The sequence below is a fragment of the Apteryx rowi genome, unplaced genomic scaffold (assembly GCF_003343035.1).
Source record: "Apteryx rowi isolate R43461 unplaced genomic scaffold, aptRow1 scaffold_316, whole genome shotgun sequence".
In the NCBI taxonomy this organism is placed as follows: Eukaryota; Metazoa; Chordata; class Aves; order Apterygiformes; family Apterygidae; genus Apteryx; species Apteryx rowi.
Genome location: NW_020449597.1, coordinates 259,732 through 286,745, shown reverse-complemented (window position 1 = coordinate 286,745; position 27,014 = coordinate 259,732). Strand labels below are relative to the sequence as shown.

The following is a 27,014-nucleotide window of genomic DNA, read 5'->3' as shown; positions in this document are numbered from 1 at the left end:
TTTTTGACTGATTGCCCCGTTTCCCAAGAGATTTACATAGCAGTTTACTCTCTGCAGTCGTGGGATCAGGTGGCAAGGATGTCGTCAGGACAGTCTGCCACTGTCCTGTCCGTCAGCCCTCAATGACTCACTTCGCTTGTCCGTAACTCTGTCCCCTGCTTCTGCTTAAAATTTGGGGGCAGGGACTGTTTTCACCAGCTGTGTGCCCAACAGCTAGCGATTATCCCAGTGGGGCCACTGCCTACAGTCTGTGCTAACAGCATTACTAGTGCTTGCTGTGCTACATTTGTACCTACTGTGGGTTCGATCCAGACGTCCAACAAGCAACTGGCCTTCAACACTTTCATGTATTTTGTCTCAGTTTTTGTTCTGCCACTGATAGGAAGTTCCAAAATGGCTCCAGAGGTTTTTTTTTTTTTTTTAATTTTAGAGCAAAGTCACCCAGGTCTACCTGTCGCATTTTACTTCATAACAGTGGTCCACTAATTGGGGGAAACATTTCTACACAAGGGAAAGCACAAGGCTGAGTGAAAGGGGCAGAGGACCGATCAGTGATGCTCCTGGTTATCCGGTACATAGGTAACCAAAGGAGGGAGCTAGGGGCTCTTAAACGTGACATAAGAGCTCAGTGGTCTCCTTATGCATCAGAAGGATGGAGGTAGCCTTGACGCAGTGAAAGAATTTGCTCTGGAGCACAACAGGGTACAGTCAGAACACCTGTAAGGCCATGAAGATGGTGTTGATGTGGCAGTGCAATCTTCTAGGCCAGAGCTGGAGCAGCTGTTACAAACTGGGTGGGCAGTGTAAGAGCAAGGAAAGACAAGGACCAGAGGAGGGTGGGGAAAACTTCCCTGCTGCAGGAGACTCTGGGAACTTCCAAACTGCACCAAGATGAAAAGCCAAAAATCACAAGTAATATCACAAGCCAGTAGTCCCAAAGCTGGGCTGAATAGCTGGCTGAAAACTAGTAATTGTCTGTTTCAGCACAGGCCTTTTCTACGTTTTGCAAGTTTTGTTATTCATTATTTTAAATTTCTAAGCTCAGAGTTATTTCAAAGGGAATGATTAAATACTGTCATTTTGAAATTGCTGAAATGAGAAGTCTTGAAAGTTTCCAACCTTTTTTCCCCCAGAAATGCTTGACAAAAAAATTGTCCAAACAAACCTTTTCCTATAAACACTTTCCATTATAACAGACTGGCATTTTCCAGACAAAAGATTTCCACTGAAAACATCCTCATGGGGAGCTAATGAGAATCCTGCAGGCTTTTCCCATTGCCAGTCCATCTACTGCTTTCCTTATCTGCACTAGAGGCAGTGACTGGATAATGCCACGAGAAGTACGACATACATGTAACTGAGAACATAAGATGCTGCTAGAGGACAGACATCCAGCTAACAGGAGACCTTCCAGACACAGTATTTACACACCAGTGCATCCTAAAACTGACTCTTGTTGCTTCTCTGCCTGTGTTCCTCAGAAAATGAGGACAGAATACATCCTCTCTTTAGGCATCCAGGGAGCTGCAAAAATCACATTAAAAAAACTATGCCGGCACCAATAACAACAAAATACAGTGCTTTTAAAAATGCATTTGACAAGAGACATTAGATGTCTGTAGTGGCAGAGACCCTAATGCAGACCCTTTTGGTTTGTTTTCACAGTAAAGGCTGGGAATAAAATCACTAGTGCCTTGGGTGTCAGGAGGAACTACAGTCAGAAAGCAATTCCTCCTGATGCAGCATGGTGCAATGCCAGGGTAGCTTCACCCCTTTCTTGTTCACCAGATAAAGCTCATGGCTGGAGAAGTCCAAAGTGATGGAGCACTGCTATTCAGCAGCTTGAGTGCTCACTGCGGTGCYAAAGGCGGCATCTCATTCGGGTCCTGCCTCTTACTCTACTAAGTTGCAGCATAAGTCTCCTCTGTCTGTATGGACAGATGTTTCCTTCGCTAGTCCCTGACCATATCAGATGATGCCCGAGAAGAACCCCAAGATCCTTCCCTGACCCTTCTTGACCAAACAGAAGAGGCTAGTTTGACCTTGATCTAGTGTACAAGAGAACGGCAAAGGAGGGAGCGTTGAGGAGAAATGTTTGCTCACAAAGCAGACTACTCGCTTCTAGTAAAATGTAATTCTGTAGACAATTCTCTGCAAAGCTGATACAAGCGGCTGGACGCTGTTTCCAGGAATTATGTTCTCTTACAATAAGTGAGTCAACAGCAGGTGTCTTTGGAGGAGACAGCGCTGGTATTCCAACATGGAGGATGCTCCTGCTTGGAAAGTGAATGTTGGTTCTTAAGCCAAGCCTGGAAAATGCCTTGTTTAACAGTAGCAAAGGGCATTACTGCCAAGCCTCAGCTAGAAGGTCTAGTTACTCCAGTTTCAAGGGACATGAAAATGAGCCTGCTTACCAGATGAGCCCCTTCAGCATGATACAACCACAGCTATGAGAAGGAACTTCTCATTTAGTCTGCTCAGCAGACTTAAGGACTCAGGGAGGCATGTTTTTACCTTTCCACTGAATCATTCTAGTATAGGATAAGGGAGTATGAAAAGCCAGGCCCTTTCCAGTATCTCGGGCTGTGGTGGTGTTTGGAGGTGTTAAAGTTTCAAGGAAACTTTGACCCTCAATGTCTCTAGATGGTGAAACTTGCTAGAAACCTGGTGAAACCAGGGATGTGGTTAAATGCCACTGCCTAACTAACAGCTGGATTTCACAGTTTAGGATAATTTTCTGACTACTTGCAACTCACTGGTTTGGGACCCAGTCCACCAAGATCAAGGTTGCTTATCTTGGACACAGTGAAGGGACAGGGACATCATAGTAGAGAAGCAAGATTCAAACCCAAATGCTCTTAGGTATTGAGGGTTCAGCTGAGGATACCAGCTTAGACCCACCTTGAAAAACTCAAGTGTTGAGCCCTGTTTTCCACATCATGTACAGACAGAGGGGGGAAGGTATGGTCCCCACTAGTGACGAGTCCAAATGCCCTCAGGTCCACTGGGACACTGCAGATCTCCTTCTCTGGGCAGTCAAGCTAACAGCTACGGATTACCACTCCATGCAAAGAGGAGGCAGAGAGTGCTCATGACGAGCTGTTTGTKGCAGCAATGTGGAACAGGAGGCTGCAGACGTGTGGAACATGTCCACTCACCTCCAGAGCAAGCTAGGCAAACCTTTCTAGTGGTGGGACCAGCCACCACTGGGTGAGGAAGGAGATGCAAGCAGTCTTTTGTCTCATCGGATTTCCTCGCCTTTCCCACCACACCGAGATCTGGCACAACTGCAGGCTTTGCATGTTCCCCAGGGCAGCACAGCTCCAGGCAAACGGCTCCCCACATAAGAGGGGGGAGGAGGCAAAGGCTGGGCCTGATCTGGCCCAACACTGCTGCTCAGCTATGGCACCCAGTCAAGGGCTGACACAACCGCTGTGCTCTCCCAAAACCTCCCAGGCTCCCCGGGCATGCCCAGGACAGCCTGGATCTCGCCTCCCTGATCTCAGGGAAGCTAGAACTTCACTCTGAACTCTCTCAGGCCCTGTTTTGCCCAGCAGAAGGAAGGACCATGCAGGGGAGACATGAGCAGCACAGAGAAGTGTTGCTTGCTAAGATGCTTCATGCCCCCTATAGCCTGCAGCATGACTCGGGTCACAGTGTGAGGAGCCCCAGCCTCGCCCTGCACCAAGAAATGGGTTTGTAAAGAGGCTTGGAAAACATCAGGCCTATTTTGACAAATACCAGCAACTTGACCAAATGCAGAGGAACCATCCCAGCTTTGGCCATGAACCYGGCATTGTCAGCCCATCCCAGCACTGATAACCGTGACATACTGGAGCAAAACATTTGATTCAGCAGGCTCCTCTAAGATGTTGACTAGAGGTGGCTCTGGAGCTGCTAAACATCTCAGAATCACACTGACATTAGRGTGAATAGAAATCAGGGAAGCAGCATGTCATAGCTGGTGTGCTGGATGGGGACACAGGACCACTGGCCCGTCAGTGTGCTGCCTTCTGTATCTGCCACTTAACACTGAGACAGTCACATAACACTCCCATGCCTTGGTTTCCTTGTATGTGAAACGGGGCTAATGACATGGCCTGCTCTGTAGTGTGCTTTGAAAACTGTGGATAAAACCTAGGTGATATGTGTGGGGTAACTCACCTAAAATCTGAAGCCAGATGAAGTTTGCCAGGTCAAGAAGCTTTAACAGCTTCTTCTCACTCAGACTCAGTATTTCAGGGAGCAAGCTGTAAAAATACCTTCCCAGCAATGCTGTATGAAAYGAATATATTCAAGCAGGGACTGTTTCACCTCTTCCTTCAGCTGCTCCCCTGAGGTTCAAGCTAAGAGACTTAAGAAAATGAAATGAATGGGAATTAAAAGAATACCCCATGCCACTGGTCCTTTACGAACCTTCTTTTCCTCAGTCACTAGGTGGGAGCTGAACAGATCCCAGCAGACCACATTGCTGCAGGGCGTATCACGAACACCACACAGACCATCTACTATCAGCAATATCCTCTCCACCCAAATAAACTCGGGGAATCCCAGAAACATGAAAACTGAGGCAAAGAGCAACCATGACTTTAGGAGAAGTGATAAATGTATCTGCCAGAGACACCCTACCACCAATCCATCACTTTGGTTGTACTGCTGCAGGGAATGGTAATTTGTGTGCTGTTATAAGGCTGTGTGGATGCTTGTCCAGATGCATACTGAATAAGCAAATTCAGTAGCAGATCTCCCACAGCACATTACATTCRGCGAGGAACAAAAATCTTACAAAATAATGAGGATGACTTGCAGCGTGACCTGCACAATGGCAGAAGCTTGGCTGGTAGCCTAATTAAGATGCGAGAGCAGTGCTCCTGAACCAGCCTGCAACTCATAGCACTTACTCAGCACCTCCGTTTCTCCATGTTTAAAGAACAAAACAGAGCTAACACCATCCCACTCCACTGTAAAGTGCTTTGAGATCTGCTGGTGAAAGCTACTACTTAAAAAAAAAAAAAACGTATGAGAACAACAGGCAGGCAAAAAGTGCATCCTGGGCTCCGGCTCCCAGAAGTCAGCCTGGATAGCTTGCTCCCCTCAGGCTATTTCATTTGAACTTGGCATGGAGCAATTCCTTCACCAAACTCCCAGACAGACCGACAAACCCTAAGAGCGGCGTGGCCAGGAGAATGGCAGGACCCACAGCACCAGTATGACAGAGTATAGCAAACGTACAGCTCTCAGACAACCAGGCTGTGGAGGAAACTGGAACCAGTGAACAGCGGGGAGGCTCACAGTGCAGCAGCTAGGACAGCAGCCTATTTGGAGCACGTATTTACTCCCCACACACTATGGAGCAGTGGTGGCCCAGACAGGCATGGCCCAGGCTTGGGGGTTGCATTCAGGAGAAAACTATGCCATTTTACTCTTCTAGGAGTGACTTTGTGTTGTTTGTGAGAAAACAGGGCTTCAGCACACACCGTGATGTGGCAGGGCCCATTCTGTGCATGTGGTTTCCCCACATTGTTTGCCTTCTGGCTTGTTTTTTAACATTCAAGTAGCTTTTAATTGCCTTCCGATGGAACAGTGCTCTGCTTCCAGAACAGCTCACCAGAGAGAACAGAGCACGATGCTCAGAGGATGCCCAGACCCGGCTTCAGCCCTCGAGGGGCAGAGGAAGGATAAGATTGTTTTTAATGATTCAGGAGATCCGGATTTAATTCCTGGCTCTCTCTAAACTTTCCGTAAAACTTTGGCCAAGTCATTTCAATCTAGAACCATGGCGGTGAGCTGCCAAACTCCTTGATGTTGTTGGACAAGTAGGTATTTAAATACCTCTGTCGATCTGGGATCTGATTTAGACTGCCAATTATCAATTCTGTATAGAAAGAATAGCGATCTTTCCCTTCTTTCCCTTGCATCTTCTGCCTTACCTGTTCTGCTGTGAGCCCCTCTGGACAGAGGCATCTTTTCTTTTGTGCCTGTCAGGTGCCTAATAAAACGGGATTTAGACTTCTGCAAGGCTCGCTGCTCTCCAGAGCTTCTAACACAGGGTCTTCCTTCATACAGAAGTCAAACGTGGTGTTGTTGCTCTCACTGTTTCAACAGCTGCTGCATTCCACCCAGGAAACAGCTGCAATTTGTGCTAAGTGGTCAGCATAATTTTGTCATGGGTCATTTTACTGAAGTGGAAATATATGAATTGAAAAATCTAATTTTAGGTTGTTAGGAAAACTTAGCTAAAGTGCTTCTGAGAGGTTGAGCTGGAAGGTACTACAGGAAAAAAACTCCTTTATCCACCTTTTTTCTGAAAGCATTTGTTTATACAACCTAACAGCAAAGGGTGATGTTGGTGCAGCAAGCCTGTACAGTGCCAGACAGGCTTTAGCGCTCCCCGCCAGGGAATACACCATGCAGAAACAGGTAGAAGGACATCACTTCTCCTTCTGAGGCTGTTGGGGAAGGAGAAGAGCACAGTGAGTCCAGTGTTACATGTTGCAAGGGGGTTAGACGGTCCGCCTCTCTCACCAGTTCTGAGCGTGATGGGATCAGTCCCAGTCTCTGAGCCTTCATACTGGTCCCAGAGATCCTCCCTTGTGAGTCCATCAGTCTATCAACACACAGACTGGACAACACAAGCCCGTTGAAATATTTTCAACAGTCGGTCCAGGTCTCTCCTGCAGCAGGGAAAATGTGCAGCTATGCTGTTATACTGAGGCCGTGTCATAAAGTCTTTTTAAAACAAGTGCCTCTCTTTGGTCAGGAGCTGAAGAAACAACTCCTTAAATGCCTAAAACTGCCAGAATAAGACACCAAAGCAGAAATATCTGAACCTCGCTTAGTCTCTTTTCATTTAACACTGAGGGGTGGTGCACAGAGCGGGGCGAGAAGCCAGCTCTGGGAACTTCTCAGCTGCTGGGGCCGCTGAGAACAGGCTACGTGGAAGGGCCCCTCTGCTTTCAAATGCGACACTCGCATCTAACATCAGAAAAGGAATATCACAAATAACAGAAATCCAAAATTCCCCTGTCCCTCACCCTCTGCAAAAAATTAACTGAAAAAGACCCTAGTTCAGAGTCAGAGAACTGAAACGCATCCACAGTTGTGATACATTTCTCTTAGGCCCTATTGCTCTGATCGGTTATCAGGACTTTCCCATTACAGCAAGAGCATAAAGCAGTATTTCCTATCGTAAATCCCTCAGCAAGTTCCCAGTCTCCACCTAAAAACTGCACAATCTAACTGTAAATCACTTGCACCCAAACAGTCAACAACAAATAGCTCGGCAGCGCTCACACTCAACGGCAAGCCAGTTAAATGGCTTTGATGTTTATAGCAATTACAACCATGCTGGCTGCGTCCTGAGTATTATTGTTACTTGTTTATACAGCAGCCACGGCCAGAGCCTGCCACACAGGGACCAGGGCTGTGCTGCCAGAAACGCAGGGAGGAGACGGCGCTATGGCCAGGTGCCACTGTCAGCATCACGGCACTGACGGCACAAGGGTCCCCCGGGCAGCCCGCAGGGAGCTGCGACACGTGGCGTTTCTTTTGTACTTACCCATCCTGCTGCCCAGCCCCACAAAACACGCGCTGGGGCTCTTCCTGTTTTGTGCACGCCTGTTTCAATTGTGGTCGCTAAGCACCTTCCCCGAAAGAAAACACCTGACACAACAGGACTCTGGATTATTTAAGTTGGCAGAGAAGGCACAACAAGAAGCAGCGGCCAGGAGCCAGAGCCAGACATGCTCCATTTAGAAATAATGTGCTGTTGTGTTTATAGAAGCCAGAGTAATTTACTGGAGAACAAAGACCCAAGAGAGGGATCTCCATCCCTTCACCTCTTCACAGCGAGCCTGGTCACTTTTCTGCAACGGATACAAAGCACAAAGGCAGCAGACGGGTCCGCATCTACTTGGCCAGATGAAGTCCAGAGCCTGTGACACGGGGGAGATCTGATGCTTTCTTTGGCATCATATTTTTTCAGGGTTTCCTGTTCCTCCCACATCCCCTCTCTCTCCAGGGAGGGGGAGCTGTGCCCTCCAGCAGGAGCTGGACTGATCGGTGAGTTCAGGTCAGCAGTGAGGGGAGAAATCCCTCCCGGTCCTGCCTGCCTGGTAGAGGCAGCTCGGAGAGGCCAGGCATCCTGCTCCACAACCCCCTTCCAGGGCAGCAGGGTCTCCTCAAGGCTCTTCCCATTCCCCACCGTGGCCCCTCCTGCTGTGCTAGCTGTGCAGGGAGCTGGTCCAGCTAAAACACAAACATCTTTACTGAGCTGTTCTTTGGCCACTTAGTGCCATGATCCAGGGCACTACATGCCCAAGCAAACTTATGCTAGCACAAGAGAGGACACAGCAGCAGGGCTGTTGAACAAACCTAAGTTAACCTCAGAAGATTGGGCATGGAGAACACCTGCTTACTTGTTTTATTTATAATAACCCCAAGGTTTAATTTTGCAAATCGTTTTGTGATATCAGCTTAGAAGCCAGAGCTCTGATCTGGCCTTCAGCAAAGGGCTGATCCTCTTCCTCTTGTACTAGTTCTGGGGGTACCTGAGCTGCCTCATGGGATAGTCCCATCCAGGTCTAACAGTATGGGGCAGCAGTCAATGTCATCTTCCTTTCTCTCAGCTTCCTCCTGTTCCCCAGAGGCCCAATTCAAGCTTTCGGATTTCTCAATTACACCAAAAAAGGATGAATAAACTGCCAGCTGAGAAGTCTCTTTAGCTCCCTTTTCCTCTAAGGAAGTATATTAAGCACCAGCTAAGCTGTCTGGAAGTTACTGAGTGAAGACAATAGCTATTTGAGTGATTCTTGGTGCTTTCACATAACATGGGCACTACAAAAAACTATGACAATTTCAAGAAGAAAATACACTGTTGCAGGCAGTTACTTCTCCCACTGAAGTGACAGGATGATGGCTTCAGTTTCCGTAAGGGAATGTTGGAGACAGAGGGGCTGCTTGAATTCTGCAGCTACTAGATATTTGCCCCAGGATGATTTTGATACATTACTGTGTGTTGAACGTATACAGACTGTTTCTCAAGGCACTTGCAAAACTACATCCAGAACATTTGTGCTGTAATGCTGTTTGAGAAGAGGAAGGCCAGTGACAAAGCAAGAGAGAAAACTTGGCAAACGGATGCAAACTGCCCAAGTTACTGTGCGTTCTTGCCTGAGTCAGCTGGGCTTCTGGGGAGCAGACAGAGCCCCACAGCATCCTACGCGACAGGGCTGCACTCCCCTTTCCCAAAAGAAGCATCTCTACCTCTTTAAGAAGGAACACCATGTGCCCAAAGGACTCTTTTTCAGTTATACTAGCTGATTCACTAAGCAACGTTGCTTCTCTCCACAACCCTGCTTATGTTTTTAGACTGATGTACATTTAACCTGCTCTTTAAAACCTCCGAAGAAGGATATCCCACAGTCCTCCTATGCAGTCATGCGTAGCAACTCACGATCCTTGTGTTAAAGTTTCCTACTGTCCAACCTCCCTTTCTCTTGCTCCAGGTTCAGCTCACTTTTCTCTTGGCCCGTTCGCAGTGGATGTAGAGAACTGATTAGCCCCTTCCTCTCTAGGTTATTAAAGACTGCCATCATGTCTCCTCTCAGTCTTACCTATGGGCTAAACAAGTCCAGTCCTTTCACTCTTTCTTCTCTGCAGGCGTCTGAGTGAAAGCTATCTAGAGCACGGCCCTGGAGAGATCCACAGAAAGAATATTCCCCAGTACCAGTGCTGCTATGCAAACAGGTTTTGCCAGCCTGCTGCCCAGTAAGCTAGAACAGAAAGGCATGGAAGAGTTTAAGTCAGGTGTGATTTTTATAGGCAAATCCTATCTGGAAAGATTGTTTTATTATGCATTCACAGTGGTTTACACACTGTTTTGATTCCGGTTGGGCTGGGATCCTTTTCATAAAGCCTTAGAGGAAAAAAACAATTAGGGCTCCAAGATAGTTACATGAGGAAGATGACATCAATCAGGAGCTCGCTAGACCCAGACAGTCCCCCGAGGGGTGGGCGCCGAGCCAAGCTGCAATAACCCGCACACACTGTGCGCTAAAGACTTCTACTGCTCCCTCGCGCGGGCTGCAGGGGCAAAACCAGCCCCGCGTTCGACGGCTCCTCCAGCCTGAGCCTGCTCTTGCTTACACTGGCAAACAAGCCTTAGCTCATAGCAGCAGAAATCTCCCATTCCAGACCTCTGCYGCTGTCAGGGTGGGATTCGCCTGACCTTTTCCAGACATCCACAACACAATGTAGGCGCCTACCACTAAGCTTATTTACCTTACCTCTATAGGTCCGGGTGAGAAACAGGATGTTGCAGGCTGCGGCTCCTTTCACTGTAAGGCAGAAATCTAAAATAGATCAGATCAATAAGGTTTTAGAAGTACCTGATCCTCTCTTTGAGGAGAAAGGGAGCCTAGAGATTAGCTCTCTTGCAGACCCGCTCATAACAGAGGTATAACAGTAGCTGATACGAATCTTGCATGTAGAGGCTGCAGAATCGGGCTGTAAAACAACAGGAGGGCAAGCAGTACGGCTGGTGTTGCTGTGCTGGCTCTCTCCCTCCTCTTGCCCCACGGGCCTCTTGCGAAGGCACCGTACCTGACCAGCCCGCTCCTTCAAACACGCAGCGCTCTACGGCATTACAAGGGGACAGCGAGCTGGGAGGATTCAGTGTTTCTTGCTGTCCCTTTTCGTCTGAACCCGCTAGGACCCGTCAGCTCGCACAGGACTCCAGTGAGACGGATCACCAGCGGGGATCAGTTTCAACCGCTTTCTTTAGCTCTAATGTAGTTTCTTTGACGAGTCTTTTGGCAGTGTCAGTATCACCAGCAATAATTATTAAAATGCTAATTAGGATGTGCATTAAAAAAAAAGGAAACTCAAAGTCCCATTTTCAAAATTAAACCAGTTGGTTTTGATTTCTGAGCATTTAAAGTATATTTTGCTCACTTTTTCTAGTTTTTGTCCCAACTACGGGAACTAGATGTTTCTTTTTCCTTTTTAAATGGCAATGCTTTTAAATGGAATCTCAGCTTATCATAGGATTCCAGGCGCTGAGGCTTAAAGAAAAGTACCAGATAGCCTAAGAGCTGACAACACAGAGGATCACTGCTGGGATGCCTCAGCATAAATTCAAAACCAAAAAAAATTCAGCTGAGAAACCAGAGACTCTCTGCAACACCTACAGTCCTGGGATACAAAAGTCCATGCAATACGCTCCTCCAAACACCAGCCTAACTCTGCCCACGAGGGAAGGCAGCTCTGAGTCAGGCCATAAGCTGCAGCCACCCACCAGTTCACCAAGTCAGGACTAACACAGCCACAAGGCTTCAGCCAGCTCCCTAGGAGGCAATTGCAGGGGACAGAAGGTAGGAGACAGGAAGAAAAACAGTCTGGAGACCTTTGCAAATCTCATCCATCAAGGCCTCAAAGAAACAAAGCATTCAAGTGTCTTAGCTCTTTAAACAGCTTCAGAAACCAATTCAAATGGCCTTTTTCTGCCAAGAAAGAGCTAGAGGCTCACAGGGAAGGAATGACACCACTTATATTGCCTTGCGTTTCCCTAAAGGGTTTGGCTTCATCTGACGCACCCTCAACCCCTCTTCCCACATCCAGCTAGCCTGGCTCTCAGAGGCGGATCTTCCCCACCCTGCTCCGCTCTGGGGAGGGGATGGGCAGACAAAGGCATTTATCCTGGCTGAATAAACTCCAGTAGTAATTTGCTCAGAACAAACCTAATATCTCATATTTAACTAAGTAGCTTTACACTCTCAAAGTGTTCATTACTACTTCTTAGCTAATGCTCTTGGAAAAATTGATGCATTTCAAAGTCAGTCCCTACAGAAAATGGGGAAAACCCAAACCACACAACCAGCAAGAACACTGATGCATTGGTGTGTGCCAGACATTAGCACTGTTTAAATTGTTGTTGTTTCATTTCAGGTACTACAACCTCCACAGAACCCTCTGTCCATGCTGTAGCAGGTACGACCTGGGTTTTGATCTTATTAAAAAGTCCATTTGGATGTGTGCGTGCATGCCCATGTGTGGATGCAGATGGGAACACAGGTTCACAAGTGGGAACCAGGTTCAGAACCCTCCCACCTGCTAAAGTGCCTTTTCATGGGAGCTTGCATTGCCCAGTTCTGCATGCCACATTTATAACCAGTGCCCCCTCAGTCTCCAGGGCCTGTGGAGAAGACACCTAACCCTGGATACATGACCCTGGCTGCTCCCCATTTTCTGCTCTCTCTGCCCAGCCTTGTCTGGAAGGGAGGAGGACCCCATTTCAGGAGGCCTCTCAGAAGCAGAGGGAGTGAAGGGAGGAAGATGAGGCAGGGATCCTGTCTTGCCTTTGCTTCCCCCTTTCCTCTCAGATGTTTCCTAGCCATTCTCCGGTAACATGCCTTCCTCTGGAGATCCTCAGAGCCACGCTCCCTTTGCCCACAGGCTTCTACATCCGCATCAGTGACAAATGCTCTCCTCTGCACCTCTTGCTCCTGTCACCCTCTCAGCTTTATCGGGTATAATGGCCTCTTTCTGTCCCATCCTTCAAACCTCCCTAAGGGGACCCCACCAACAAGGAGCACATGCATAGAAGATGTCACCTCCATGACTCTCTGCTTCTGTTACAGGTCAGTCTCAAACAACAACACACAGCCCTGAACTAAAGAACCATACCTCAGGTAATGCATACTATAGGAGAAGTACTCTGTGCCTTCCTCTTCCTCTCTCCAAGGGCTGTTACAGACACCCCGTGACAGTGGATGGTAACAGGACTACCAGCGCTCTTCTGAAGAGCGGATAGTGCAGATATACACTGCTTTTGGACCCTGAGGGCATCCTGGGAAGCTTGTAAAGGGTCTGTATGTACATCAGTCCTTTTGGGCTGTCTAGAAGCAGGTTAGGAGAGTATAGTGGTGGGGAGGAAGAAGATTCTGTCCTGGGGAAGAAGAGGATTTTGTGGCATAAGGGCTTCTGATCCAGCCAGCTTACCCCAAAAGGATCACGGGACAGGGGTAAGAATGGGGGAAAAATCACCAAATTGAGTGGGGAGAAGCAGGGTCACAACACAGAGAGGATCCTCACGGAGAGGGGCAAACCCTGGGTTTGGAGCTACTGCCTTGTCCGTGCAAGGGATGCACACCCCTGCGCCCAGCCAAGGAGGCAGGTTGGGCCGCATCTGCGTCACTGTGTCCTGTCATCATACACTTTGCTTAGCGGCTCTTTACTGCAAGGACAGTTCGATCTGAGTGCGATATGTGCATGCACAGCGCCTCACGGACCTGGTCTGCCCTTGGTTCTTGAGCGTTGTAGCGGAAGTAACAGTAATAAAGCCATTGTTATGCGTTTCCCCACATTACATTTACTGCTTGTTTATTGTTATTGATTTCTTGATAAGTCTGACTACACTTTTTTAAAATAACTACCAATTTCCAGTGCTTTGCACACCCCTCAGCACCTCACATACGAAGCAAGCTGATGTGTTCCCCCTTTCTCTAAGAGGAAAAGGGAGGCACGAAGAGACTTGCCCTAAACAGCACAATGTTTGTGACAGTGCAAGGACTGAACACTGCCTTAGGTTTAATTCAGTCATTAATGATGACTGTTTTGCTTTGTTATCTATTTCCATGGAAACAGCAATCAAATCACTCACAAGGGCAGATGACATTTAAAAAGTAGCATGAACCTCTGCAGAATTCCCTTACCTTATTCTCTTTTTTTTTTGCTCTCCCACTCTGCTGCAACTGGCTTCAGGACACCACCATGTGTCATGGTCACATAGGAGCCCTGGAAGTGGGAGCAGTGAGTTGTAAGCAAAAAGTTACACGTTTCAGTCTACAAATATACCAAACCCAAATAAGACGCAATGGGATCTCTCCAACTCCAGACTCAGATCTGTTCTTCCACTGAGAGATCTTTGGAGGTGTAATTCCTGTTCTGTCTGAAAAATTCTGTTCTAAACACAACTTTCCCTTCAAAGAGACCCCAAAATTTAAAGGAAAAAGTTAAGTTCCCAAAAATCTGCCCAGCACTCGACAGGTTTGAGATTCTACTCCTACGCCTTGCAAAAAAAGATAAACTTACTCCTAAATGCAAGTATTCTGGTGAAACATTTTGTTGAAAGGAGGGGAAAAAAAACCCTAAAAAGTAAAAAACTTAGAACTGGTTTCATTCCTTTTTCATTTTTACTGGAAAGCCATGAGAAATCGAGAGAAATAACTTGCCTATAAAACCAATCTTGCTGATCCACTCTTCCTTGCAGAGGGTTTATCAAAAGATTTTTCCCCCCTACCATGTTGTTCTAGATGCATGGGGTTCATGTTCTCACCACGTTGCTTTGAACATCAGGTTGAAAAAGATGCCAAAGCCTTCAGTCCATTGCAAGAAATGAACTATTTGTGCAGTTTAGGGACTCCCAGTCAAATGAAACATAAAAGCTAGCATTTTACAACAAGCAAGCCAGCATGTGGATGCCAGGCAGCTCTAGCTAAAGTGATGAAGTGATAAAAGTGATGAAAATATTTATTTTAAAAGTGAAAAAGTGGTGGCAAAACTAGGCTGAACTTTTGCCATGCACCTCTTGAGTTGCCAGCTCAGCACCTCTGTACACCCCTGCCTGGCCTTGCCAAAAAGGCAAAAGTTAATGCCAAAGTACCAAAGCTGTCTCCCTGAGCAGGACTAAGGATATTTCCCTGTCTGTTCAACTCAATGTTTCTCCCAGTAGATTTTCCATAATCCCCAAGGGGCCCAAGAATTCACTTCAAAAAGAACATGTCCTCTTCCAAGCTGTTTCTGAAGAGAACCCGTAGTGCAGACAGCTATTTCAAATAACCCTGTGCTTACTCTACAGAGCCTTCAACTTCAGCAAAGTCAGCAACAACAGCTGCCTTGAATCTCACCTCTTTGGACCCGATTACTACAACCAAAAGCTCTACCACCTCTACGACAACACTAACATCATCCATGCCAGGTAAGTGCCCGCCACTGCCTTCACAGAACTATGGAAAAAACATAAATTTTTGCTCATGCAGGACCAGCGCTCCTGTTTGTGAACCCTTCCTTATCCAAGTGAGCCTGGCGCATCAGAAAGTCTGAGCTACTTCACGCCACACGAATTGCTCAGTGGCAGCACTCTTTTGAGGTGGTCTCGCTGTCTTTGCTGACAGGAGCCACTCGTTCTAGCTCCCCAAAAGCACAGGGCTGGACGCAGCCGTGATCCGGAGCAAGCCAACATCAGGAAAGCCAGATGGCACTCTGCACCAGGTGATGCTTTCAGGAGGAGTTACAGGTTCCCGCAGTCCCCAGTAGAGCTCTCCCAAAGTTCACGTCTCATGCACACCCTCTCCAATGACTGCGTGAGCAGGACATGGCTTGCAAGCTGGATGGCTTTATTTGTGCTTGGAGGGGAAGTTTCAAGCCTAGAAACAAAGTTCTTTGCCAAGGAATGCAACAGCTCTCCAAAACTCTTGAAACTGTTATTAATTATGCTAAGTCTCCTTTCCTATGTTTTCTTTATCCAGATGAAAAGTCTAATGGAAGCAGAAACACAGTAGCCTCATCAACTCAAGGTATTCTGTTTTTTAAAGAGGAATGATAAATTTAGACAAGGTTTCATTGCAATTAACTTACTTCATTTCCATGGTGCAGGTTATTTAAGCACTAGTCTTTATCTTGGGGTTGAGCCATCAGTAACACTCAAAATCATCTCTAGTATCCTTACAAGCAGTCAGTAAAACAGAAGACCAAATCCATTTAACGTCCTCTGACTGAGATGAACAGCTGAAAGACTAATCTATATTTAGAAACAAGGTCGCCCTTTTAACGCCCTCAAAAAAATCCTTCCTTTGTTTTTGACAATGCACTTAGCCTTGCTTGTAAGCAAAAAACAGAATTCAGTGCGAGTTTCCCAGAATAAGGGCGGAATCCAGGAAAGTCGGTGGGAAGCCTTAAGCCTGATAACTGCACTGATCCTTCATTTTAAAGATTCAGACTCAAGAATCTGCACTGATCAAGAACAAGAAACTCTTCTGCCTCTCTGCCTCTCTCCCAGATCTTCCCCAAGTTTCACTCATGCAAGGTTAAAATCCTGGGGTCAGCTCTGCCTGCACAGATGTCCAACCAGCAAGTCTGTGCCCAGCTAAGCCAAGAGTCCTTTAATTAGAGCAGATTAATATTAATTATAACCCTGCTTTATCTGAAAAGCGCAATACATTTTTGACTACAGAAATGCTGCTGATGCTTCCAGAATAAGGCCCCTGCTACGTGAGACACAGTATTTCCCAAGAACTGGGTATCTAGGCCAGGCTCAAACTGCAGCTTTTATCTACTCACGGTAGCTAAAAGAATAACTTCAGAATGAAACAAAGGGTTTAATAACTGTTAAAAAATGTTATACAGCAGCAATTATAAACAGCCACCATTTTTCAGGACTGTTCTGCGCCATGAGCTTACCGGTTTCTGAACAAGTTAAATTTGTTCTTTCAAAAAAAATTTTGTTTGAGAACATGCTTCATCTATGCCAAGATTCTTCATTAACAGCAAGAATTTTTTTTCCTCATATCCAGAGAGAAGTCAATTTGAATCCATATTTTATTAAATGTGCTGGAAGGCTTTATTCCTATATTTGCAAGTAGCTTTCTTCCACATCTTGATTTCATATTTCCACCTTTTCTTCTGACTTTATACAAAATGACATTTTAAAATGCTGATATTTTCTGCGAGATGGGAAATCCAGTTTCAGGTCAGCTCTATGGGAGCCCATAGGACAGCTGCACTCCCACTCAGAACGACAGGAGCTGTTTTACAGTTTTTCAGGTAGCGCATACTTGTGGCCAATTTTGCTTTTGGGAAGGAGGGGATGGGAAAGGAAGAAGGGAGATCCTGCCTTACCTATAGATGATCTCTGAAGTCCTCAAGTATCAATTTTAGCATCCTGACAATGCTTGTAGCTGTTCAATAAGGTCAAGGCAAATAATTAGCAAAGGATGTATCACTGTACAAGTGAAATACACAGGCTGGCTTTAAAATTGCTTACACTGGTTTGTGACAGCTGCTTCCAGTGCCTAAGAGCTTCACAGAAGCCAGTTCATCCCACTGAGAACTGGAGTCCTTGGTTGAACAAGCCTCTACACCGCCACAGCTAGAACTACATATGGTGTCCAAATCAGCTCACCTCAAGGTAGCTTAAATATTTCCAGATAACATGCAGTCTGCAGGTATGCAGTAATTCCAAGTGCAATGCAAGCCAACCAGTCAACCCACACCCATATACTGCGGAACTTCTAAAAATATCATCTGGTTAGGGGAGGAGAAAGCCCAGTCTCATCTAAAATTTGTGAGCAAGGGCAAATCTGTAACCTTCTCAGTTCACTGCTCCAGTATTTAATTGCTGTATCTGCCTGAAAACTGTTGGGATTGCAGAAACTGAATCTGAACAGTGACAGATATTTTAATCCCTTGTTTCCCTGATTTTTCTTTAGGTATGGCAAATAGAACAAAGTCTGTTTGGTGGGGAGGTTTCACTCTGAAAATGAATGCCCTATTTCCCTGGATATCCCCATCATTAGTGCGAATCTATTCTTCTCTCTAGCACATCCATTAATTCTTTTGGTTGTTACACTGTCTTCAAGGACAAGTCTCATGCTCTATGTTTCCTCTGTCCAGGTCAAGAGCCCAAGAGAAGCCAGATTCCTACAACATCAGCAATTCAAGGTGCTTTCTCCTTGCACAGAGAAATAAACAACATTGGAAGTTTTACAGTCCTTCTCACAGCCAACAGCAATGCCATCATACTGCTCTCTTTAAGGCAGCATGGTGAAGAGCTAACCAGAGCACCTGAGGGCTACTGGCTGCTCCATCTAGTCCTTGAAAAAAAATCTGAAAAGCTGCACAGAAACAGCACTTCTTTTGGGCAATCTGTCCAACCTGAGAAGACTGGTGGCTAGTCAAGGCAGGAAAGGTGCTAGTATGGTTAGAGTTTATAAAAGGAGGGAGACAGGACAGGCCCCGTCCTCAAATACACCACCAGATCAATCCCTCTACCTACCATGCTCAGCTTCCTCATTGCTACCCCAGCAGAAGACACTAATGATGGGAATATCACTTGCTCAGAGATTGCTGATAAAAGGGGCCTCACTAAGGCAATCTCTGATGCCTGCTTAGGTCTTGGTCATTTTGCTGTAAATACTGATGGGGCTGGTCTAGGATCCACTGTTATTCTCTTCAATAAGGTGAAGTGATAAGCCCTGTAACTTTGCTAGGAATTGTCTTCTCACCTTGGAAGAAAACCTTTATATAAAGCTACTTTTCCCTCCCCTCTCACAGGCACCTCGCAAAGAGCTACCCCAACACCAGAGTCCTCTGGCTACCTGCCCATGCCTACTCCTACAGATGCCAAATCACCACTGATGGTGGCAGCTTTTGGTAAGGTCTTTTGTGATCTGGGGAGAGGAGGGGAGTTCTGTTTTGCCAAGACAGTCAGTTTTGGACACCCAGCTTCAGCAGTTAGGCTTCCCTGGGGAACAGCTCCTCAGTTTTCCTCTTCAGCATGCCCAATTCTGGAGTTTGAGTGCAAGGGAAAACCCTCCAAAAAAAAAAAAAAAAGATTTGTCATCAGGCAGTAAAGAATCTAAGTAACAATTACTCTCATTCATGCCTAAAATACCATGGATAGGCATTTTGAAAGTCCGTCATGGCATGCCTGAACTTGGGATCTCACTCCCAGCACCAGTATTTGCCCTAGCTACATTCCAGCTCTGTGTTACAGCAAGAGGCACAAATTATCCCATGCCATGCCCTGGTTTCCCTAACAGGGTGCAGAATAAATAAGCTACCTGCCCTGAAGTTTAGACAATCTTTTTTTCCCCCGCAAACCTGCTGGGACTGCATTCCCAGCCCTGCCTTCCTGCTTTCACCCATACATTTTGTCTCACTTGGCAGGGAACAACCAAGTCCTCTGCATCCTTCAGAGACTGTGCAAGGGTGGAGCAAGAGATGCCATACCTTAATCTGACAATTGCCTTGAAGATAGGCATGGGGTAGCCTTAAGACATCCACTCTTTCCCAGGCTCTGCTGCCTCCCCAAGAGCAAAAACAATTTGCACATTTCCAGTGCACTATACAAAAAATCTTATTTCAGAAGCATAAAACAAACAAGTGTTAAAATCATAAGTATCATTTGTTTATATCCTCCAAGGAGAGCCAAAATGAGTCCTGAAGCAAGATTCCTGTGCAATTTATAGAGGCTAGGTGTCAGAATCAAACCTGTGTTTGGCCATTGGTTTATGAGACTGATAACAAATTGTTCAGAGTCCCTAGCTTGTCTTTCCCATTTACATTATGTATTTATCTGACTTTACAGATGTTTAAGATAAGATTTCTCAACTAAGAGACATACTGGCCCAAATCAATCCCTCATGTAATCCAGTTGACTTCTGCCCTCTTGGCACTGTATTATCAATTAGATATTCATCAAAAGTCCTTTGAGGCTAAAACTTAAGATAAATCCATTCACTCTAGTCATTATTTACTTCTCTGGATATTACATACCATGTGTCATTTTAACAGAGATGAATCATTCATTGTTTTCTGGCCCTAATTTTCACTGAGTCAAAGTCCCTCCACTACCCCAGTGGCCAAAGGCAGGCACACTACCATATCAACAGCAGATGATTCTTTCCTCCATCCCCAGGTGTCATCAGCTTCATAGTCATCCTGATAGTGGTTGTGATCATCCTTGTCAGCGCGGTCAGCCTGAGGTTCAAGTGTAACCGTTCAAAGGACTCAGAAGGTATTTGCCTGCCCATTTGGGGTTTTAGGAATTTCAGGTACATCCTTGTGCTGTTCATTTAGGAGGCAGCAGACTTTACTACTTCATGCTCCTCTTTTCAGCTGAAGATGGGCTTAAAGAGTACAAAAATAGTTTCTATATCAGCATTATACCTGAGCCAGAACTCTTCATGCTTGAGTATATCCTGTGGCTGTCTTTCCTTTCCTAGTCAACAAGTTACCAGTTTCTACACTGATGTGGCAATTCTTAAAAGATGAAAGGGTTCCTTTTTAAAAGCTTATGAAATGTGTTGCCGGGGGGCAAGGGGGACAGGTTTAAAGCCAAACTGGAATACAGATTTAGCAATTAGGAATGTGTGACCAGCTCTTTAGAGTCCCAGACCAGACCCATCTGCACAAGGAGGCAGAAGGAAGGTTGCTGCGCCTGCTGCAGTTAAAAATTGCAAATTTCCGCACATATGCGGCGCTTTCAGCAAAGCGGTTGTGGAGTTTGGTACTCATTTTCCCCAGAATCCCAATTCTCATTAAGCACTGCCCACTAGAGGGCAAGGCTGCTCTACGGCAAGGCAGAGAACTACCAAGAGCACAAAGGAAGCCAGCAATTAAGTAAGCAGCAAAACATTCTCTCTTGCCTGTAAAAATACAAAATTAGTTGCAGCAGTTTCTCTAACCAACTCTCAAGTATCTGATGGTGGCTCTAATCTCATTTGGATGTCATTTATAAACCTTTACAATGCAATTCTCAATAGAGCTAACTTGATTTATTTTATTGCTTAGCTGTGACGTTCTCACCTACATATCAGCTACTTTTCTCCCCCCCAGATAAGCAGAAGCCAGGGAGCGTCATGGTGTCAGAGAGGTAAGGCTGCCCCGTGACCTCACTTATTCACATCCTATTGAAAGCATGTATTTTATTCCAGAACTAATTTTAGCAAGAAGAGGAGCCTTTGGTTATATCACATGGAAGGAAGTGTTTCAGGACTTGAGAAGGGTTTAAGAAAAAAAAAAGTGCTGACAGTCTCATCCTGTGTCTGATGGAGTCGAAGCTAGAAATTCAGTCACTTATTTAGGGGACTGATTTCAGAGCTGTTTTTCAGGCTCATCACCTTCCAAAAGGGCAGTTCACTTGCTTTGCCTTGCCTAGATACACTTGGACTTGAGGTCCAAACTTGGACTTGGACTTGAGGTCCAAACTTGGGCTTCTGAATCTCAAAGCAATCCCAGTGAGAGGAGATCAGGTCCCCAAAAATATCTTCCAAGATCCCTATTCCAGTTATCAGCAAGTGTGGGAGAAGGGGGACCCCACTCCAGAGGCCTTTGGAAGAGAAACAGCAAGTGGAGGATGGTCTGCCTGAACCTCACAGCCCATCACCACTACCCAGGAGGAGAGGCTGCAGGTGGGAAAGCAGCAGGAAACAGAAGTTGGAAGGAAACTAAAATGAGGAGCAAGGGTAACTGAGTGCCAAAAGCTCTTGCTCCTGCTCCTCTATCTGATAATTTCCTACTAAGGTAGCAATCCAGCTTTAGAAAGGGTGAAGGGACACAGGGAGAAAGGTCCCTAGGTGCTAAATTTGCATTGACATTAATGGTTCCTAAATACCCYTAATGATCATGACCTAAGCGACCTGCAGCCACTCAGGCAGGACATATCAGCAAAGGACTGTGCCCAGAGGCACCCTAATCCCCAAGAGCTTCCACTCTCCATTGGCACTAAATGCAAATCCTAGCCCTTAGGCTAGGGAGAAAGGGGAATCCCACCAATGGTGCTTTCCATTAGGCAAACTGGTCGTGTATCAGAATTCATCTGAATGCATGGCTTCTTTCTCCAGAGACCTCTGAACACAGGCACAGCATGGGGAGTTTAGCTACTAGGAATGTGCCTGAATTATGGCAACAGATCAAAGAGCAGGTCCACATTTTCAGTCTCAGGGGGTGCAGCCAGGACCATAAATCCAGAGTAGGAGTCAATGCTATTCTAGGCCTTGGATGAACCTGTTTCTACGCGTGGGCTGCATCTGAGTCAGTCACCTGGAGGTAGGAAGCTCCCAAATCTACCCAGGTCCAATGTGCCAGCCTGCCTCAGCCTTGCCTTTTTGCCTGCAATTGTGTGCGAAGAGACTCCCTTCTCTCATTTTCCAGATCTCTTAATACCTTCTCTTGTTGACAGCTGCTCTGCAGGCACAAGTGAGAAGGATAACAGCATCACTCTGATCTCCGTGAAGAACATCAACATGAACAACAGCATAAGTTACCCACCATCAGAAAAGGTTTCCCTTTTAAGTCTTGCTTTTTATAGAGTTAGCTGGGGATTATTTCTCTTGCTTGCCTTTGAGGTATTGCCTTTGCTCTGTTATTCCTTCAGAAAAACAATAAAAAGCGTTAAACACCATCAAACTTGTAGAGATCCAAACTGGTTCCAGTGAGCCTGGTGAAAGTTTGGTTGCCTACGAAGCTTATCCAAACTGCTTAAACTCTGAAGGGGTCAAGTATTCCTCATGTATATAGGTGCCATTATCCAGGGCTAGCCAGAGCTAGAGTGGTTTGTCATTAAATAAGCTAGATTTTCTGAAGTCAGGGTCTCATTTTCTAGTTGAAGCTCCCTGTGTTCTTGCTCTGTAGAGTTGTTTGTGATGATGCAGTACATTCTTGTCCGTACTCTAAGATCCATTCCAAAAAAGTAATTCACATCACTTTGATAAGTTGTTTGAAAGCTAAACTAGAAATTGGATTTTGTTTGAAGGAACACCTCGCTTAATTTCTTTTGCCAGCCCAAACAGGCTACTGATGCATCATGGTTTTTTCCTTTTGCAGGTGCTATGAAGACAATGACCCAGAGCTAGAAGCTGACATTTGACAACCAGCAGTGACTTTCTAGGTTCTTGTTGTCCTTTGGGGAAAGAGCAGTGGTGGGCTTTTTTTTTTTTTAATATATAAGTTATTCTGCCCTTTCTGATCAATACGTTTACTGTATCATCCCACATAGCTTCCCCATCTGGGGTCTAAGGGGTCTAGGGGTCTCTAGCTACAGCCTGCCACGCTCAGTGGTTGATATCTAACTGTATTTTTGATATGCATTCAAACTCTCAGATTATCCAAGCAGTAAGGAGCACCAAGGAACTATCTGCTTGGCTGATAAACTGCTGCCCTTGATTAATGGCCCTTATAGTCTGTGCCAGACAGTCACAGGCTTGCTACATAGCTAATCAGTACGGCTCCTGATTGCGCTAAACCCATGCATTAAAAAGCATGGTTCTGAAGCTGAAGGCCTAATGGGACTTATATGCCCAAGCACTGGGTCAAATCAAAGCACAGTTGCTCAAGAGTCTTTTATCCTTGTTGCCTCAGTGTCCCCATAGAGATGGGGATAATCACACTCACCTACCTCACAGGGGTGTTGTGAGGCTACGTTAATCAATGTCTGTAGAGCATTTGGAGAGCCATGAATTAAAGGTGCTGCTGAAATGCAAACTGCCATCTTAAGTATTTTGTTATTAATAACTGAACTTCAGCCAGACAGATCAACTTCCCACAGGTCCATCATGTTGGCAATAAGGAAGACTCGCTGTTTTAAGCATAAAGAACAAGGTTCCTGCCCTGATAGGGCTTTGATTGACCGTGAAATGGAGTGGCCACAAGCAAAGCCAATATTGAGCTGCTTCTGTCTACTGCAACAGCATCTCAGAAAAGACAACCACCTGGAATAGCAGAAGCTCACATGACCACTAGATTTTTCTTTTGTTTTTGATAACCTACCATATTCACAGTCTTCAAGGTGTCATTAACAGTGATGCTCCTACTGCCTTAACTTTCATTCTGTTCCAGATGAATAACAATATCTTCAGCAGAGGTTAGGCAACCCCTTCTGGGATAACAGCTGGAGATCACAAGACACTTTCATGAAGGCTGGTAGTCCGAGTTTGTTGGGAGACCTTCAATCATTTGTTCCACTGCTTTCCCATAGTTTTCTGATGCACCAAAAAAGCAGACGCCCTCTGCAGCAGTTCAGTCCGAGCAGTCTGCCTTACTGCAGCACCAAGAACCATGACTGCGTCCCTGAGTCACTACAATAACAAAGACACAGTCCCCTGCCAGGCTGCGCAGTGCAACAGCTCACACCTGGACCCAGCTGGTTCAAGACCCAAGCTGGTTGTGCTTCCAGCCACTTAAGTCACCAACAGCAAATACATCCTCATAAGCTGAGCTATGATGGAGCTAAGGAGGAAGGAGACATCAATACCCAGTTCCCATATGACTGGGATAGAAACCTGAAGCTGGCTCTATTAGGTGGTTTTGGAGGTCTCAGCTGCTTTATTCAGCAGTGTAATATACTGAAGCCCTAACTCCACAACTATCTTCCTCTCTGCCCATCTTCACCACAATGCCTGCTTGCAAACTTCACCAGCTCCAGAGTCAAGACAGACTTTCAAAGCACCTCACTTAACAGGCAGCACCACAATGAGATACCGGCTTCTCCCAAGATGAACATCAAAATCTATCGACCCTGGAGATAAACCTTGAAGTCAAGGAAAAACAGATTTTATTTACCCAAGCACTCAAAATATGCGTCATTGCACACATTCCCCTGCACAGTTCAATCAAACAGTAATTTCTTGATTTAATTTTATAGGATGGATAAAAGAGGTTTGCTGGAATGTGCAGTGCTAAAGCTAGCTGTGTTTTGCAGCAGGCAATGAAGCGTATGGGATAATGAATGCAACATTTTCACAAGTCCTGCTAAGATCCTAAACAGGCTTTCTATCTTTAGCATATACACCAGGTAAGCCTCATTTTTTAAATAGCCTATTAAACTTTCTGCTAAAATTCCTGAAAAGTAAAACATGGCATCTCTCCACTCTCCCTCCCTCCATGCCCAACGCACCAGAGCAGTGAGCTCGCATAAGCACAGGATCCCCTGTGCTTCCCAGCTGGATGGGTCCATATAGTGCCAAGTCTCACAAACCTGTGACTCAGTGGGGAGTCTCACTAGTAGGTTTTTATGATGTGCTCCTGAGACTTAAAACAGCTTGTGAGCACTCGCAATGCCAACAATATCAGGGAATGCCAAGCTTTAACTAATCTGTCTTCCAGACAAGCCACACTGACCTCTAAAAGACTGTCCCTAGGATCTCATCACTTCTGTAGCTTTTTTAACTCTGAACTCATTGAGCAAAGTCTACAATCAAGACATTTACTCTCTCCTCCAGCTCTGAGCCCTCCTATTATTCCTTTCTACTCAGCTGAAATTAGTCTTACTAGTGCCTTAAATAACCTCTAGATAGGGCTCAGGGCCTTTATTCCGTTCTCACCTTTCTAGACTGCTGTTCAGCATCATCTGCTCCTCTTGACATCTTCCCCTTCCCATGCTTTTTAGCCCACTGGCTTACCTTGTCCTTCTTCCCATATCCTCTTTAGGATCTTGACAGAGCTAGAACCTCTTCCACTCTAGAACTGATCCACATTCAAAAGCGAACAAAAATTCTGATTCTGACCTTGTTCAGAAGGAAGACTGAATTGAAATACACAGTGGAAGTGATGTGACCCCCAGCTTCCAGTTGCAACTGCTCACATAAATGAGAGGGAGAGCTCGACCCTGCCGCGTACGTGCACGTGCCAAGCACTGTTCCTGCACATCATGCTGGTAGGAGACGTTCTTCTAACTCCCTCACACTATCAGCTGCCATGGCACACCATGATTTCTCTCCCACAGCTCATTAGTCCGGTTTTAACTGGCACGTGGGATCAGGGAAAACAAGCCCCGGCACTACTAATGGATGAATGAAGTGTCACGAGCCCAGCTGTAAGGAACTGAGATACGAGGCAACTGAGGGAGTGCCAGTCATGAGGTCTGGGCTACCAGGTTTGGTCAGAAGATGCACAGCAGTTGTTTCTTCAGATTTCTACCAGTCTAACAGCACTGGTTGGAGATGACAGCCCCCCGTCACCCTACCGACAGAAAGAAGTCTGCAGTATCGACACTGCAGTATCACCCACTGAACATATCGTTCTATATTTATAGTATTGACCTCACAGTGGTTTGGCCTGTAACGTGCTGACATAGAGAGACAACCAGCTGATGGAGACCCGGCCCCCGCAAAACACCCACAGCTTCCAGAGCAGCACCAGGCCTTCTTGATTTTTTTCTAAAAACAAGACAAAACGTACAAGACAAATTAGCATGTTCTCACTAGCATTTAATATTCTTTCCAGCATTTAACATCCTTTTCTCACTTAGCCATAAAAAGCCTTTGAGGCACAAAACAACAACAACAAAAGGCTTTATCTTTTTATCGCTGGCTCCCATGAATCACCCATCCCTTGAATACGCAGCTAGGAGCCAGCATTTGCAAGGGTGGAATGAGGCCTGAGGTCTGCAAGAGGGAATGGTTCCTGAGCGACTCTGGCAAAGGCAGTGGTCAAATGTGACCAGCCTATGCCATCTGAAGGGGCCACCAGAATATTACTGATCCTGCCACCTCCCCTAGCACTCAGGAGGCCTCCGAGCTTTGTCAAATACAGCCACCAGCATCATCGTCCAAACCCAGCAGGGGGACTGCTGAAATTTTCCCTCTGCATCCCCTTTTCGGGGCGTCAAATGCAGGCTTGCTGTTGCACGCAGCACTGACTTGCCAGGCAAAAGGGCAGAGGTGCTTTCGCTGCAGGGTCTCACCATACAGCAGCGCAGGCCCGCGTCGCTCCCCCCCGTGCTACGGCTGCCGCCGCTTCTCCGCGGCGCCGGCAATGGGGGGATACGAGCGATGCCCATGCCTTATTCTCAGCCCCCTACTCTCTTCCCTGTCATACAGGTGCAAAGATCGTCCTGTTTGGAGTTTTGCTGTCGGTAGCAAAAGATCACAAAAACAAACCCCCGGTGAACGGCCGGGAGGTCGGCGCTGCTGCCCGGCTGCCGTGGCCGGGGGCCATCCTGCCCCTGCCCCTGCCCCTGCCCCTGGGGGGCTCTGTGCGGCCGACCAGGCGCCGGCAGGGCCCGGCTCCCTCGCACGGGGCAGCAGCACCCGAGGCTGCGCTCAGCACCCCGCCCCGCCCCGCCCTCCTCTGCCACCTGCAGCCGCTCCGCCCCGCCCCAGGAAGCCGCCTATGACATCACGGAGCCCCGCTATGACGTCACGAGGTGCCGCCTGCGTTGCATCACGCGTCGCCATGGCACCCCTCGGCGGCGGCGGCCGGCCCGCCCCCCCTCCTGCCGCGCGGGGCCCTCTGGG

At 46.6% G+C, this 27,014-nt stretch overlaps 1 protein-coding gene across 1 annotated transcript; it reads left to right on the top strand.

Moving 5' to 3' along the window:
• Positions 1 to 554: 554 nt before the first annotated feature.
• On the top strand, positions 555 to 25,332 carry ECSCR (endothelial cell surface expressed chemotaxis and apoptosis regulator). The gene is made up of 11 exons (XM_026070644.1): positions 555 to 579; positions 11,947 to 11,988; positions 12,639 to 12,689; positions 14,858 to 14,977; positions 15,528 to 15,575; positions 17,671 to 17,757; positions 18,331 to 18,429; positions 19,697 to 19,795; positions 20,617 to 20,653; positions 21,962 to 22,061; positions 25,207 to 25,332. Exons 1-11 carry the CDS (start codon positions 555 to 557, stop codon positions 25,330 to 25,332), a joined length of 834 nt encoding a protein of 277 aa, XP_025926429.1.
• Positions 25,333 to 27,014: the final 1,682 nt, after the last annotated feature.